At 37.7% G+C, this 17,682-nt stretch overlaps 1 protein-coding gene across 2 annotated transcripts in view; it reads right to left on the reverse strand.

Moving 5' to 3' along the window:
* Positions 1–819: 819 nt before the first annotated feature.
* Positions 820–17,682, reverse strand: part of TLK1 (tousled like kinase 1) — a 166,566-nt gene continuing 149,703 nt past the window's right edge. For both annotated transcript variants that reach the window (XM_028830834.2, XM_077957185.1), the window contains 7 exons: positions 16,679–16,770; positions 16,507–16,596; positions 16,180–16,349; positions 15,858–15,993; positions 7,991–8,102; positions 6,914–7,021; positions 820–2,707 (listed from right to left, as the gene is read on the reverse strand). In XM_028830834.2, coding sequence (XP_028686667.1) covers positions 2,531–2,707; positions 6,914–7,021; positions 7,991–8,102; positions 15,858–15,993; positions 16,180–16,349; positions 16,507–16,596; positions 16,679–16,770 — 885 coding nt within the window. In that variant the 3' untranslated portion in view covers positions 820–2,530. The remainder of the gene's footprint in view (positions 2,708–6,913; positions 7,022–7,990; positions 8,103–15,857; positions 15,994–16,179; positions 16,350–16,506; positions 16,597–16,678; positions 16,771–17,682) is intronic.

The following is a 17,682-nucleotide window of genomic DNA, read 5'->3' on the forward strand; positions in this document are numbered from 1 at the left end:
CTTAGGGATGTAGGACACGCTTTAATTCTGAGGACAGACACCAGGAGACTAGAAAACAATCAAAGCCTAAAAAAACAGTAGTGTCAAAGACTGTCAGAGTGACCTTGAAATCATTTAGCAATAGATACCAACTTTCCACGTGAGGGTAAAAGTAAGTTATTCAATGTGGCTCAATTAGCCATCTTGGACCTGCTGGATCACTGGCATGTTATTCAAACTCTATAACATTTCTTTGGGAAACTTTTAGAAGGAAAACATGGGTCTGTAAGTTGATTCATCTCCTATACATCTTTGATTTAAAAATGATGACCTAAACCCAGGTCAAGAAAGCAACTTCATTTCATGGCTTGTTCTTCCCCTTTCCTGCGTTCTGACACTAGCAGTCGCTCTCACTCATTTGAAAGTAAAATGGTAAAGCAGTGATCTCTAGGTCTATACTATTAAACTGACTGAACCTCAAAGTTAGATTTACACATTAACTTCGTATCTCCCCAAAATTTTAAGCAAACTGGGCATTTTCTTTTAGTTCAGGAATTTAAATGTTACTTTATGAACACAGGACTTTATAATTCATAAAGATGAAAACTCCAACAACAAAACTGAAAACTTGCAGGCAGCACCTAAAGCACTCAATCAATGCTAAGATTTCATTACCGTGTAGTATTTTTTTAAATAGGATTTCTATCTGCTCTACAGAGGAATGGGTATAGCCGGCCCCTTAAACCACTCTTGATAGTTCTAAGTGTTACTTACCCAGGAGTTGCCTTGATAATGGTTATTAGGTTTAACTTTAACAGCTTGAAACAATTTACACTTGTCTTGAAGTATACTTAAGGAATTTATTCAGCTGATTTTTAAGGAGCTCAGTCAGTCAATATCCTACCATCTTGAAAGCTCCCTTCCAATGTCATTTTCATAGTCTTTACATTTTAACTGTCATTGTTTATTACTGTTTTGGCTATATTCTCTACAATTTCAGCAGCATTTTAAAGAGACAATGTGTCTATGTACAATGAAAAAACAAAATGGCTTGCAACATCAGAAATACAGTTTAACTGTACAATATTAAAGAGAATCCGTGGTAAGTATAACCTCCTTTTTCTGCAACATGAACAACTTACATGTAAGTATCAGCATTATGAATGTGACAATAAAGAAAAAGTCCTTACAGGAGTGAAATACAGCATCCTGAAAAATATGGTTTCTACCCTACAAGGCAGTTAGAAAATGTTCACATTTTAACAAATCTGTACAAACCACAAGAAATTTGTTTATGGGACCATCTTGCTGATAAGAACTTTCTAGAAATGCAGAATAACCATGAACAAATTATAAATCTAGTATCTATGTGCTCCACAGCCCTAGAACCCAATAAACTGATTTAAAAAACTCAATTATGTCCAACATGGATCACTTTTACGTCTTGATTAATGACTGTATGCTTTTTAATATCTCTCTATGATGTACAGTCAACTTGCACCTTCTAGGTCATTTAATTTTTTTAGCAAAGAAGCAACAACATTTAGCAGCAATTAGAGCGCCTTCAAGAAGACTTAAAAAAAATACAATATCCAATTAGAAAAGCCATATTTTAAACATTTGTACAAGAATAAGCTGCTGAAACTTAGTAATTGAAATATGACATCTGTACAACAATTTACAATAGAGCTAGAAGGGAATTTATCATTATCCTGCATAGAACTGGTCTGCATTTGGTTACATACTGTCACCTGTTTTGATGAACAAGGCCTGGTAACAAAAGAAAAATACCTGTTATCAATTCTAACATGTTGAAAACACTGGCAATATTATAATTTAGTGAATTCAACTGATTTCAAAACAAGCAGCTCATTTTGTCAAAAGTGTAAAGTATTTAGAAATAATAGCTCTCCCTTTAATATAACCAGTGAAAGAAAACGGACATGTGATCTCGAGGTACAACTTGGTAAAAGCCAGAATAGGCAAATGACAAAGCCTAACTTTGTCCAAAGATTCTAACTCTCACATTCTATTACTACAAAACACAACTGTCACTGTCATTCAGTTCTTACTTTGGTTTCAGCAGATTAACTGCCAAATGCTGAAGAATGTATCCAGGCACTATAGTTCGTATGTTAGAAATATGTCTCTTATTTTTCCATGTGTTTTTAAATAATGAAAAACTACCCTTCATATTAGAACTCTCTAGTAACAACCAAATGTATTTAAGTATTATAAACGTTATTTACAGTGTTCCCCCAAATAAACAAAAGTTTTTTCTTCTATCTTAACATGGTATTCCTGTTTCTTTGTAACAGGCAGTCATCGTTCACTGCTCAAAATTATAGTCAGAAGTGTGCATTTATTCACTGTCCATGATCCACTCTCATACAAATGATACTATGAGGAACTTCAGTTCACAAACAGTTCTTAACCATGTCTTGTGTAAAAAAAAAAACAAAAAAACAAAAAAAAAACCACTCAAATGCTCTCAAACTCAAGTGTGCATCTGGAAGCAATTCAAAGATATCATGCCAATCTTGGAGGAAAGTCAGTAAGTAATTATGCTTGAAGAAGGGGGCGTAGGGGATGCTGTCAGCCCAGCCATGTGTAGGTTTCCTGAAGAATTTGATCTTCTCATGTGTGGGAGAAGGTATGGGTCATTTGCCAGCTGGTGCACATCAAATCGATCTTCTTTTCGATATGCCAAACAGCGTCTTATAAAGGCCTCAAAAAGAGAAAGAAAAAGACAGCAATTAATGATCTTTTTCCCTTCTAAATATCAATCAACTGAATCAACAGAAGGATGGACACATTTAAGACATAAGTAGATCTCATTTTATTGGAAGTTCAAACCTTAAAAGAAAATTCTGCAGCAATAAAATTCTCACTCCAAATGCAACTCACCACTTGAAGTCCCTGCAGTGGTTCACTTTACAGTCTAAATTACTACTGCAACCATTTGAACTTATACTGGAAAGTTATTTCTGCTTACGAAATTCTGAAGACTTCCTTTTCTAGCATTTTTCTTCTGCTAAACAGTCCTCCCACCCTCATCCCATTTTGTTACCACTTCAGTTTAGCAAAGGGTAAGATGCCATTTTCAGCCATAATATTTTTTCCTACTGACATAAAGACTTTCTTTAGATGAAGAGACCACTGAAGTGACACTTCCATTAGGGATATTGTTTCCCAGGTTAACCCTATGCATCATTACACTCCTGGAAAAGCTAAATAAATGGAATATAATCACTTTTTTTTTTCTCAAACCAATTTTACTTAGTTTTTGAGAATAGCCTCTTACAAATAAAACCTTTCTTGAAGTGTAACACATTTTTAGAAATGCACACAAATCGTAAGTGCACAGCACAAAGTAAATACATCTATGTAACTGGCAACCAGATCAAGAAAAAGAACCTCTGAATCCCCCTCATGCTCACTTCCAGGCACTGGCTCTGTCCCCAGTCGAACCTGGGTAACCTTTATCTTGACTTCTAACACCACAGTTAAGTTTTGATTGTTTTGAATTTTATATAAATAGAATTACAAATTATGTTCTCCTTTGCCAGGCCTCTTTCACTTAATATTAAACTTTGAGGTTCATCCTTTTTTTGGGGGGGAGGTGACAACAGATAAAATATTCTCAGGAGGTAACTGGTAATTGTTTCCCTTTCTTATTGCTGACACTAGAAATTAATATATACCACTAAACAGAAGTATAATCACATTAAAAAGTAACTATTTTGTACTTTCTTTGCTTTGAAATTCATTAGAAGTCTATTTTTCTCTAAAAATATACTAGCTATTCTAATTTTACCATAGCTTACTGTTTATCAGAAGTCAATCTGATCCCTTAGAGGTCTTATCTTTTTTATCTTTAACAAAATTTCAGAGATCACTCTGAAAAATGATTAAGAGGGAGAAAAAACATCAAGACTGATATGTTAGAGTTTGAGGGGTGGAAAGGCTATCAATAGCAAGGTTAAGATTAAGAAGTCTGCAACAAGTAATGTACTTAAAGATGCCCACACCAAGTCAGGAAACATACTCGGCAAAGGTATCTTCTGTAGGGATACAGAATATAGAGATATTATATATTACATTAAAATATTATGATATATATTATATAACTGTATCTTATTAATATTATATCCCCCCAACAACCCCTTAACCCTTCCTGGATTCCAGATCTCAAAAAGGTGACTGTGGCACCTATAAAGAGCCTAAGAAGAGAACCAGGAATGGCTAAATGAGACTTTGCCTTTGGCAGCTCCATTCCTCCTGGCCTTTTTGGTCAGTATTAAAAAAACAGATCTTGGGTCAACTAAATTCATTTAATTTCTGTTCTCGATGAGGCTACAGACAGAAAATAAGACAAGATTTAGATGCTAGCACAGTTAAAGTATTTTTTAAAGCAGTCATGTTTATCTTACAAAAATAATTCATTTTGCTTTAAAATAAGAATATTTATCTCTTTTGTTTGTTTTTTTGAGACAGGGTCTTGCTCTGTCACCCATGCTGGAGTGCAGTGGTGCAATCTCACCTTACTGCAACCTCTACCTCTTAGTCTCAAGCGATCCTCCCAGCTCAGCATCCTCAGAAGCTGAAACTAAAGGCACAGGCCCCTACACCGTGCTAATTTTTGTATTTTTTTTTCTTTTTTTTGAGACGAAGTCTAGCTCAGTCATCCAGGCTGGAGTGCAGTGGCACGATCTCTGCTCACTGCAAGCTCTGCCTCCTGGGTTCACGCCATTCTCCTGCCTCAGCCTCCCAAGTAGCTGGGACTACAGGCGCCCGTGCTGCCACGCCCGGCTAATTTTTTGCATTTTTAGTAGAGATGGGGTTTCACTGTGTTAGCCAGGATGGTCTCGATCTCCTGACCTTGTGATCTGCCCACCTCAGCCTCCCAGAGTGCTGGGATTACAGGCGTGAGCCACCACGCCCAGCCAATTTTTGTAATTTTAGTAGAGATGGGGTTTCACCATTTCGCTCAGGCTGGTCTCGAACTCCTGGGCTCAGGCAATCTGCCTGCCTAGGCCTCCCAAATTGCTGGGATTACAGGTGTGAGCCACTGCGCCTAGCCTATTTGTTTTTTTGAGACAGAGTCTCGCTCTGTCCCCCAGGTTGGAGTGCAGCAGTCTCATCATGGCTCACTGCAGTCTTGACCTTCCTGAGCTCAGGTGATCCTCCCACCTCAGACTCCCAAGTAGCTGGGACTGTAGGTGTGTGCCACAATGCCTGGCTAATTTTTGTATTTTTGGTAGAGACCAGGTTTTGCCATGTTGGTCAGGCTGGTCTTGAACCCCAGGGCTCAAGCAACCACCTCTGCCTCCAGAGTGTTGAGATTATAGCATAAGCTACTAAGCCTAGCCCCCCCCCTTTTTTTTAAGAGATGGGGTCTCCCTATGTTACAGCCCAGGCTGTTCCTGAACTCTTGGCCTCAAGTGATCATCTTGCCTTGTCCTCCCAAAGAGCTGGGATTACAAGTGTAAGCCACCATGCCTGGCCTATATTTATCTTTTTAATTGTCAAAATGTTCTAACCACCATTCACATAATTTACAAAAAACCAATAAAGACAGACAAAATGGAATGCTGGACAGTTCTAATAAACACAATCAGTGAGATTACACAAAACTCAGCACATTTTCAATTAGGTAGGTTACTACGACCCCAAACATCTCACAGTATGTATCTGCATTATGTAAGAATAAGAGAATATAGAAACTATATAGTGTTTGTTTATGAATTATTCTTATGGCCTGCACTATTCACACAAGAAAAAAATAGGAGCTTCTTGGGTTTGTCTTATGAATTTGACCAGGTTTAGAAAAGCCTACAACAGCAAGTCACAGAGAAAAGAGCTTTGTGATGAATGCAACAGAGGAGTAATAAAAACACAAACACAAAAGGCCAATAGGATGAAGGCAGGAAGATACTGAACACCAAAAAAGTTTTGCTATTAATTAGAAATAGCTATTTCCTGTAATTTTATTATACAGACATATGGATTATACTGGATTAGCTCTCAAGAGCTAATACAGAGCAGCATAGAGGTCAAGGCTGTGGACTTTGGAGTCTGGAGGAGTAGATACTTGTGAGCCGCAGCTCTGCTGCCTCCTAGCTGGTATGATCCTGAACAAGGTCCTTTTGCCATGGCATGGCTGTTCTCCTCTTTTATAAAATGGGAATAACAAAAGTACCTACACCTCATAAGGCTGTTACAAGATAATGTATATAAAAGCACTAAAATAAATGGTATTTATTACTTTTTTTTTCTTTCTTTTTTGAGACGGAGTCTCGCTCTGTCACCCAGGCTGGAGTGCAATGGCATGATCTCAGCTCACTGTAACCTCCGCCTCCCAGATTCAAGTGATTCTCCTGCCTCAGCCTCCCCAGTAGCTGGGATTACAGGCATGTGCCACCATGCCCAGCTACTTTTTGTAGTTTTAGTAGAGATGGGGTTTCACCATATTGGTCAGGCTGGTCTCAAACTCCTGACGGCAGATGATCTGCCCGCCTTGGCCTCTCAAAGTGCTGAGATTACAGGTGTGAGCTACCACGCCCAGCCCTATTATTACTTTTAATATTTCTTATATACTTATAATATCTCAGTATTAACATAAGCAGATAAATAATACATAAAAGGTAATGATGAGCCCAGATCTTGTGATTTTTCCCTAATTTTCAAAGTAGCAGCTGATGAACACAGACAATCAGGGACCATATTTGGCTGCTTAAAAGATAAAAACTGTAGCAACCAGAGGCTGATGCAACTCCTTTTCTGAAAGTAAATCACCAGCTCCTGCTGGACAGATCCCCTGCAGCAGCGAGTCTTGTGACTTTACTTACTTTTGGAAAGTACTTACCTTGTTGTCAGCAAAACTGATGAAAGAAAAGTTACTTCACAAAACTCATTTACAAAAATTTAATACCTTGGCTTCACTGCTTACAACAGGTTTTACAGGGAACTGGACTTCTGTGGCTTTTAATATTGTATTTTCTTGAAGAATGTCTTGTTGAGACTGATTGTGACCAAATGGCTTAAAAAAAAAAAATTAAAGGTTGAGATATTTTTCTCACAAAATATTTAAACACAGATATCATTTCTGTCTAAGCGAATTCCCAAAATCCAAAATCCAAATATTTTGTGTTCCAAAATCTTCCTCAGTTATTTGAAACCTGAGATGAATTCTCATACAAACAAGGTATAATTGATAGCAGGCCAAGAAAGCCTATCTAATCAATCTTCAACATAGATTAAACGCTGTAAGAAGAAGAAAATAATGCTGTTGCAATATAAGATAAAAACATAAAAAGAAATTTAAAACTTTATTCTGAATGCTTAAACAATGAAGTTCAATTAGAGAAGAGATGAAGTAGTAATGAAAATACCTATGACAATTTCCAAAGATCAAATACTTTGTGTATCACAGGCGAATTTAAATGAAGGAGCTCTGGATGTGGAGTGAGGCGATCCCACATAAATCCCTTAACCTCTCTTCCCCTACTGATGAAGGGATGGGGCGGGATGTGGGCTAGATAATATCTATGGTAACCTGTACTTCCAACTTCAATATAAAAATGTTGGGAAATAATTAAGACTAACTTTGATGGTATCTCCCTGACAAGCAACAGGGGGAAACAGACCACCCAGGCCAAACTGTGTCTGTGGGTGGGGTGGGGGGTGTAAGAGGAGGTCAAGTGAATAGTGGACAATGAAAAGTATTGACTCCAGTATTCCCAATGGTAGACAAATATTAGCATGTTAACAGATAGTTACTTCTTTTCTTTAAAAAAGGGAAAGAAAGCAAAAAGCAGGTCAAGTAAACTGGTGTGACATTAAAATAAATTCTGATCCATGGAAATTTTAGGAAGAAATAGAGGAGAAGCCTGGCTTTCTTTAGAAGGATTTAAATTGACTTTGAGTTAGTGAAATTTTGCTTTTAGGAAGGAAAAATTCAACTTAATTTATCAATGTATAGCTGAAGGCTAGCAGAATTGAAATTTACCTTTCTACCATAAAGACACTGAAAGAAGATGACTCCAACTGACCATACATCAACCTTGTTGGAAATCTTTGGTGGCTCTTTTCCAACTACAAAACACTCAGGAGGTAAATACCTATAAGTTTTGTGGGAGAGAAAAAAGGAAAGGTTACTACTGACAATCTGTAACTTAAAATCTTCTAAGTGTAAAATCTTAGCACACTAATTTTATCCATACATAAACTCTAGGACTCCCATCAGTGAAAATCATCAACTGAACTTCTGGAGCATTTACATTCTTTTATCATTTAACTCTAGAGCCAACACATACAACATTGTGATAAAGTTCACCTCTATCCTATCTATCTATCTATCTATCTATCTATCTATCTATCTATCTATCTATCTATCTATCTATCTATCTATCTATCTAATCTATCTAATCTGCCTGCCTACCTACCTACCTACCTACCTACAGAAACAAAAACTTAAGAGAGATTACAATGGTCTAATTTGGAGTATCTAATAATAGAAGAAATCCTCTCCCATCCTCTTTAACTACTGTTCAAACTGTAGGCACTTCTCTCCCTAAAATATACACCAGATCATGTGGTTCTTTTGTTCAAACAACCTCGACAGCACTTACTGCCAACAAGACCTTGTATCTCTTGTTTGTAACACAAGACCCATGCTAATCTGGCAACAACATATATTTTCAAAATCTGCACACACTATTTTCCCCCACCCTAACCCGCCAAATTGGCTAATCAAAACCAATTCACTTGCGTCCTCACTCGGCTCTCCTTTATCCTCTGAGCTCTTGAATATGACAATCACTACTCCTTCCCTAATCACTCCAATTACTTAGCATCTTTTCTTCTTCAAGACCCACCCAATCCCCATAAGCCGTTTTTGCTTCCCCCCAGGTGGCTCTGCTTTTCTCCGTGTTACTGCAGAATGGTGCAATGCCTCTATTACGGCATTCAACTACAATCACACCAGACTGTGAGCAGCTCCAGGAACTTATTCACTGCGCAGTTTCAAGCACTAGCAGTGTCTGAAACACAATGGATATTCAAAATTACTATTTTAAAAATATCTACGTCCTATTTATAAATTCATAATTTTTTTTGATACAGGGTCCCACTCTGTCACCCAGGCTGGAGTACAGTGTTACGCTAATAGCTCACTGCAGCCTCACACTCCTGGGCTCACGTGATCCTCTCACCTTAGCCTCCGGAATGCTGGGACTACAGACGTGCACCAGCACACCCAGCTAATATTTTCTTCTTTGTAGTGATAGTCTTGCACTGTTGACCAAGCTGGTGATCTGCCCGCCTTGGCCTCGCAAAGTGCTAGGACTACAGGCATGAGCCACCGCACTAAGCCAGTTCATAATTGTTAATAGATGAAGGGTAAAAATCAATCTGTCATCTCCAGTTATAAGTAAAAGATCCATCAGGGATGCAAGCATCTCACAACTCAAAAAATTTAGATAAACTTAAAATTCTCAAAAGGAATAATGTTGCTAAATGGGAATTTACTCTATTTTTTTAAAATGCAGTTTTGTATTCACTATGCTAAAATCAGTAAGATTTCAGCAGGATGTTGACAGATCTCTTAAAAAACACATGAAACTTCCTTGAAGTAAAACTACCAAAGATAACCAATAACTCACTTGTAATGTAGTAAAAAGCTGGATTTATGTTATCAATAAAAGTGTGTATTTTATGCAGGTGTCTATGTGTGTAACTGAAACAGGAATGGCTTGTAAACATTAAGCTATACTCTCTCCAGGCACGAGGTGTATGCATGCAAGGAGAGCAACCACAGAAATTGATGTCAAAGTAACTTGGGAAAAGATGTCCACCAGAATTTGAGACCAGAGAGACAAAACTAAATATTTTAAGCTTGTGAGGATGAAAGGTAATTTATAAGAGCAATATTATATGTATATTCTAAAATACACGAGTATGTACAGTGCTATCCAAATATATCAAATACAGTTGACCCCTGAACAATATAAGGGTTGGAGGCACTGACCCATGCAGTTAAGAATCCATGTATGATTTTTATTTATTTATTTTTTTGAGACCGTGTCTCACTGTGTTGCCCAGGCTGGAGTGCAGTGGTGCGATCACAGCTCACTGCAGCCTCGATCTCCCAGGCTCAAGCGATTCTCCCACTTTAGCCTCCCAATTAGCTGGACCACAGGCACACACCACCATGCCTGGCTAATTTTTTTAAAAAATGTATACAGACAAGGTCTTGCTATGTTGCCCAGGCTGGTCTTCAACTCCTGGGCTCAAGTGGTCTTCCTGCTGGGATCAGAGGCGTGAGTCAGCCACCGTGCCTGGCCACATGTCTAACTTTTGACTCTCCCTAAAAAGTTAAAAAGTTAACTACTAGGCTGGGTGTGGTGGTTCAGGCCTGTAATCTCAGCACTTTGGGAGGCCGAGGCGGGTGGATCACGAGGTTAGCAGTTCAAGACTAGCCTGGCCAACATGGTGAGACCCTGCCTCTACAAAAAATACAAAAAAATTAGCCAGGCATGGTGGCGGGTGCCTGTAATCCCAGTTACTCGGGAGGCTGAGGCAGGAGAATTGCTTGAACCTGGGAGGCAGAGGTTGCAGTGAGCTGAGACCGTGCCACTGCACTCCAGCCTGGGTGACAGAGCAAGACTCCGTCAAAAAAAAAAAAAAAAAAAAGTTAACTACTAATATCCCACTGTTGACTGGAAGTTGACTTACTGATAACATGAGCAGTTAATTAACACATATTTTCTATGCTGTAAGTATTATATACTAAATTCTTATAGTAAGCTAGAGGAAAAAAATTGCTATTAAGAAAAATCGTAAGAGAAAATCACTACTCATTAAGTGAAAGTAGATTATGACAAAAGTTTTCATCCTTGTCATCTTTAGGTTGAGTAGACTGAGGAGGGGTTAGTTTTGCTGTCTCAGGGGTGGCAGAGGGGGAAGAGATGAAAGGGGAGACAGACACACTTAGTGCAACTTTACAGACATACATCATAATTTGTTTTGCTTTTTCATATAATATCAATCCTTCTTCCACCATTTGTTTTAGTTTCAGTGCCTGTATTATAGAAGGGTCCATGTCATAAAAGTCAAAAGCAATGTCTTGACTAATAGAAACCCTTCTGCCAGGCTGTCTAATGTCAACTTGTTTTCTGGTAGTGTCTCTTCTACTACTTCTTTCTCATCATCTGGTACCAGTTTGGAAGCACTCATCTCCATCAAGTCACCTTAACTCCTCTGGAGGGGTGTCTATTAGCTCTTGAATTTCTCCAAGATCCATATCTTGAAACCCTTCACCCCACCTTCTTTGCCATATCTATAGTCTCTTCCATGATTTCCTTGATTGCCTCTGTCATAAATCCTGTGAAGTCACACGCAACATCTGGACACGGTTTTCTCTTGCAGGAATGTACTCTTTCAGGCTTGATGGCTTTCATGGCTTTTTCTAAAACAATGACGACATCTTCAGTCATGTAATCCTTGCAGACTTTCATGATGTTCTCTCTACTGGGGTCCTCTTTAACAGCACTGACAATCCTTTCCATAGAGTATCATGTGTAATGAGCCTTAAAGGTCCTTAAGACCTCTTGATCTAGAGGCTGAATTAGAGATATTGTTTTGTTTGAGAACAAGTAGATGGCTTCAATATCTTCAGTGTTAAACTCATGGGCTACTAGGTGGCCAGGGGCATTGTCCAGTATCAAAGAACTTTAAAAGGTGGTCCCTTATTGGCAAGGTACTTCCTGACTTCAGGGACAAAGCACTGATGGAACCAATCCAAAAAATAGGGTTCTCACTGTCCAGGCCTCCTTGTTGTATAGGCAAAAGGCTGGCAGCTGGTATTTATCTTTTCTGTTTGAGGCTACAGAGTTAGCAGCTTTATAGATAAGGGCAGTCCTGATCATAAACCCAACTGCATTTGCATAAAACAGCAAAGTTAGCCTGTCCCTTCCTGTATCAAATCAAATTTCTCTTCCTTACAAATATAAATGTCCTCTGTGACATTTTTATTTTCTAGAATAAGGCACTTCTGTCTGCATTAAATTATCTGTTCAGGCAGCTATCCTTTCTCCTCAATTATTTTTTCTTTTTCATTCATTCATTCATGAATGAGACCGAGTCTTGCTCTGTTGCCCAGGCTGGAGTGCAGTGGCGTGATCTCACTCACTACAACCTCTGCCTCCTGGGTTCAAGCAATTCTCCTGCCTCAGCCTCCCTAGTAGCTGAGACTACAGGCACGCGCCACCACACCCAGCTAATTTTTGTATTTTTAGTAGAGATGGGGTTTCACCATTGGCCAGGATGGTCTCGATCTCTTGACCTCGTGATCCGCCCGCCTCGGCCTCACAAAGTGCTGGGATTACAGGTGTGAGCCACTGCGCCCAGCCTCAATTGTTTTCTTAATAACATGTGGGAACTCTTGGGTGGCGGGAGCTGTTTCTCCTGTTATCTTGACATTTTTAAAGTCAAACCTCTTTCTAAAATTATTAAACCATCCTTTACTGGCATGAAATTCTCCAGCTTTAGATCCTTCACCTTCCTTTTGCTTTAAAATTGTCATATAATCTCTTTGTTTTTTCTAAACTCACATTACAGTCTATGGGTATCATGCACCCAAAAAGCTGCATTTCTTTGTCCTTTTCTTTTGAGACAGGTTCTCACTCTGTTACCCAGGCTGGAGTGCTGTGGTGCAATCTGGGCTTACTGCAATCTCCGCATCCCAGGCTCAAGCAATGATCCTCCTGTCTCAGCCTCCTGTGTAGCTGGGGCTACAGGCATGTGCCTGTAATTTTTTATGTTTGGCTAATTTTTGTATGTTTATGTAGAGATGGGCTTTCACCACGTTGCGCAGGCTGATCTTCATCTCTCAGGCTCAAGTGATCTGTCTGCCTCAGCCTCCCAAAAGTTCTGGGATTACAGGCATGAGTCACCATGCACAGCTTGCATTTTCAACTAGAGACAAAATGGTGTTTTGCAAAAAGTACAAGGTTTCTGTGCCCGCTGACATACCTGCAGAGACAGCTTTACAAATTTCTTTTTTTTAAACAATGATCTTTTTGTTGAATTCATTTATCTTGGAATGGTGGGCAACTATTCCTCAATCCAAACTATATACCTCAATCTATGGTACATATCAAGCAATTCAACTTTTTCTTGTAATGTCATGATTTTTCTCTGCTCCTTAAGAGCACTTCCAGCATTACTGGTGTTATTCAAGGTTGACAATATTGCACTAAACATGATGAAAAATATTTGAGAATCACGAGAGATTACTTTTTACTCTGATAGGCCTTTTACTGGAGAGATTAATTGCTCACATGGAGGAGATTAGCATCACAATGTTTTAAACAGATACTCAAAACAGTTGAGCTCCTTACAATAGTAACAAGACATAGCTACAAAATTATTACAGTACACAGTATGGGTACAGTTAATTTTATGAAATTATGATTTAATATGGCATCTTTACTTTTGTTTACATTTCTCTCAACTGCAAATAGCACCAGGTACAGTCTGTGTTTGTATACATGTTTTGATAAATTTTAACTTCTTATAATAGATTTGTGTACATTTTACGGCAGTAAATGATAAAACAGACAAGTGTCTACATTAATTTAATGCCTTCATGACATATCTTTTTCTTAATTTTTTCTTTTTCTTTCTTTCTTTTTGAGACAGAGTCTTGCTCTGTCGCCCAGGCAGGAGTGCAGTGGTATGATCTCAGCTCACTGCAACCTCCGCCTCCCGGGTTTGAGCAATTCTCCTGCCTCAGCCTCCCGAGTAGCTGGGATTCCAGGCATGCACCACCACGGCCAGCTAACTTTTGTACTTTCAGTATTTTTAGTAGAGACGAGGTTTCACCACGTTGGCCAGGCTGTCCTCAAACTCCTGACCTCAAGTGATCCGCCCACCTCAGTCTCCCAGAGTGCTGGGATTACAGGCGTGAGCCACCACCTCCAGCCAAATTTTTCAATATTTTTAGGCCACATGGTTCGTCAGTGAGATTTTTCAAATTGTTGCAAATCTCCAAAAAATTTTCCAATGTATTTATCGAAAAAAAAAGCCACATAAAAGTGGACCCATGCATTTCAAATCCATTTTATTCAAGGTCAGCTGTACATAGCTAAACAACTAATATGACTGTAGACATAAACCAATTTTTGGACCACAGATTTCCCTGAGAAATACATTCCATGTCCTTATATAACAATGCCATCATTGTATCTCCTTCCAGTACAGACCCTAAAACATAAGGTCTTTGTCTCTTGACTATCTGTAAAAGGGAAATTTCCTTGTCCTTCCCTATACTAGTGAAGCCAGAGTGAGAGAGAAACAAATATTGAGAATGTCCTGTAGAGGAAGAATAATTTATTATTTAGAACATGGTTTTCAAGCTATCTTCCATGGAATCTAAGAATCTACCAGGATGCTTTGTTTTTGTTGGTTTTGTTGATTAGAGTAAGATTTTGTTGTTAAAAAAAAAAAAGAGCCTTGTTGCTAAAAAAGTCCAAAGACTTTGAGAATATTGACTTTCAGGGGGTTAGCAGTTTGAATAGTTTTCTTAAAATATGAATAAAAAATTCATGACATTCTTATCTTATCCATGTTCCTAGGAAATGCCACAAGCCAAATTTAAAATTTTAAAGTGGCTTTAAAAGAATACACGAATATGACTAATCCCTGCTCATTAAAAGTGGTATCTATACAGACCAGCGGCATCATGTGTAACTGGTTATGATGTGCTCAGGCTGTGTGAACACTGTTCTGGAAAACCTGAGGTCACATTTATGTTCGTAGTCACAATCCCGTTTCAATGAACTTGAACGCAGTTATCTTTCTTCCCATTAAAATGTCACTGTTTATGCTAATTTTCTCTGAGAATTAAGTTTGTTCTGAAATTTTATAGTTTATGTTCTCCACTCTGGTGAATTTAACAAGTTTGAAAATTCACGCTGAAGCAGTTTCTGTGAACATGTAGGTATACTGAGGGGGATGACAGTCATTTAGATTTGTATCTATGAATCTGTGATTATATCTAAATTTAAATCTATACATACTAAGTCTTTAAAAGGGATTTCTGAAAGTCAAGTCCAAAGAATATGTCAAATTTATCTCCCATTCACAACCAACAAAACATCCATCTTCCACAAAAACCACCAGGCAGGTGCAGTGGCTCATGCCTCTAATCCAAGCACTTTGGGAGAGGCAGATCACTTGATACTAGGAGTTCAAGACCAGCCTGGGCAACAAATTAAGACCTTGTCTCTACAAAAAATTTAGATTAGCTGGGCATAGTGGTGCGTACCTGTGGTCTCAGTTACTCAAGAGTAAGTGGGCGGATTGCTTGAGCCTAGGAGTTTGAGGCTGCAGTGAACTAAGATTATACCACTGCACTCCAGCCTGGGTGATAGGGCAAGACCCTGTCTCAAAATAAAACGAAAATCCCTGCAACCATATAACCTCCACAGAGAGGGCTTGATGCTTGCAGTTTTTGCTTGCAATAGTTAAAATATTATATTAACGTACGTATTCATATTTATGATAAACATCACCTTAACATTGTAGAAGAAAACCCATGAATGAATTCTTCCTGTTAGGAGTTTCTGACTGGCAGGTACTGAAGTCACTTGTTAATGCCAAGTCATTCTCTCTCCAGTATGCTGTTATTTGCAGTAAGAACAGATGAGAAGAGGAATGACCACAGAAGTCTCCCTCTCAACTGAGAGTTTAATATCAGTACCTTTTACCACAGTAATCTTAATGGCCACATGGAAAAAAAAAAAACCTAAATTTTATCATAAAAGCACTGGGCACTAATCTAGACATTCTGATGTTTTTAGTAATATACTTACCAGTAAGTGCCTGCCCCCTGAGAAGTTAGATCCATTCCATCTACACCATAGCTATCATCATCCATAATCTTGGACAGACCAAAATCAGTGATTTTGATTTCACCACATGCTGTTCCATCTACCAGTAGGATGTTTCCTAAGAATAAAATATAAGATTATTTTAATGATACATAGATGAAAAACATAACTTTAGTAACTTTAAATTTTACTAGTATTCTACTGATGTCTTAAAAGTGAAACCAAAAATCATGTTTTCAGATAACTTAATGACTTTAAAAAACTATACTCGTTTTAAAAAAAATTAGACAAATTTCATAATTACCTGGCTTAAGATCATAATGTATAATAGGGGGTTTGATCTCATTGAGATATCTTAGTGCATTTACAATCTGCATTACAATAGACCTAGCTTCTTTCTCTGACATTAACTTGTGTTGCTTCAGATAGAAATCCAAGTCATTGCCTTCACAGTATTCTAACACTGTACAAAACCTACAACAGAGAAGAGAAAAGAAATTAGACATAAGTATTATCCAAGAATTCAGAATCACAATGGGGAAATGGAGAGTATTTATATCATCAACACAGGATGGGGAAAGACAGAGTAAGCATATCCTTCCTTAAAAATTAAACCTTAATATTCACTTACGTATCTGTATCCAAGGAGAAATAATCATAGAGTTTAACTATTCTGGGGTGATCCAGTTCTTTATGTATTCTATACTCTCTGCAGGCATGTCTACAGGAAGACAGTGTATTAATTCTCCATGACCATTCAAAAAATATTCAATTAAAAAAAACCATAAAGTATTAGTATTTACTTGTGGTAGTTTTCTTTCTTCTCATCTCTCCAGCTTTTATTAAGCTGATGTATCTTCACAGCAGCATATCTTTGTTCATATAGGTCAAAAGCCTAGGATTTCAAGTCAAACACAATTAAGATGAAAGACCAACTGAATACCTGAAGAGATGTTTTTTATTTTGGTGATAATTTTTGCAATAATATGGAACTAGGACAAACCCTACAATTATTAATTATCTTCTCTGCTAAGACTATATATAGTTCAATGACACTTTTATTATCAGAAGACAAAAATTCCATGGTAATAAATCAGAAAAAACCTTAATGTGAATTTTCACATTAAATTTTATAAATGCCAATATACTGAATAGAAATAAAACAATAAAGCTATTATTGGTTTTTAATATGGATTTATTCCTCTATACTGGTAGTAAGCAGCCAGGAAAACAGACTGTACCACTTTTTTTTAGGTCGGATAAAACCTCTTAAATCTATCTTTTCCTAGCAATGCCCTACTTCTTTTTCACTTTTTAGAAAAATTAAATAGTTCCTAACAGTTATTTTTCCAACTGTTGAAAAAAAATTCTACAGTTATTATAAAACTGTTCAAACATATACAAAAGTAGACTACTATAGTAGTCTACCACCCAGTTACGCCCCACCACCCAGTTTCAAAAATTATCAATATTTTGCCATTCTTGTTTCATCTATTCCCTACTACCCTTGCATCCCACCCCCTCAACCAGAGTATTATTAAAACAAATACATTATTTCCTCCTAGTAAACACATCAGTATTTAAATAAAAATAACCACATATCATTATCACACCTAACTACATCAGTAATAATTCCTTAATCTCGTCTAATACCTAACCTATCTTCAATTTTCCCTGGTTGTCTCAAAAAGAATTTATACTTCATTTGTTCAAATCACCAGCCTATTTCTTAAATTAAAAACACAGAATGATCAGTGTTTTAACAGCTTTATATGACTTGTTTTTTTTTTTTTAAACAATGAATACT

The sequence above is a fragment of the Macaca mulatta genome, chromosome 12 (assembly GCF_049350105.2).
Source record: "Macaca mulatta isolate MMU2019108-1 chromosome 12, T2T-MMU8v2.0, whole genome shotgun sequence".
In the NCBI taxonomy this organism is placed as follows: Eukaryota; Metazoa; Chordata; class Mammalia; order Primates; family Cercopithecidae; genus Macaca; species Macaca mulatta.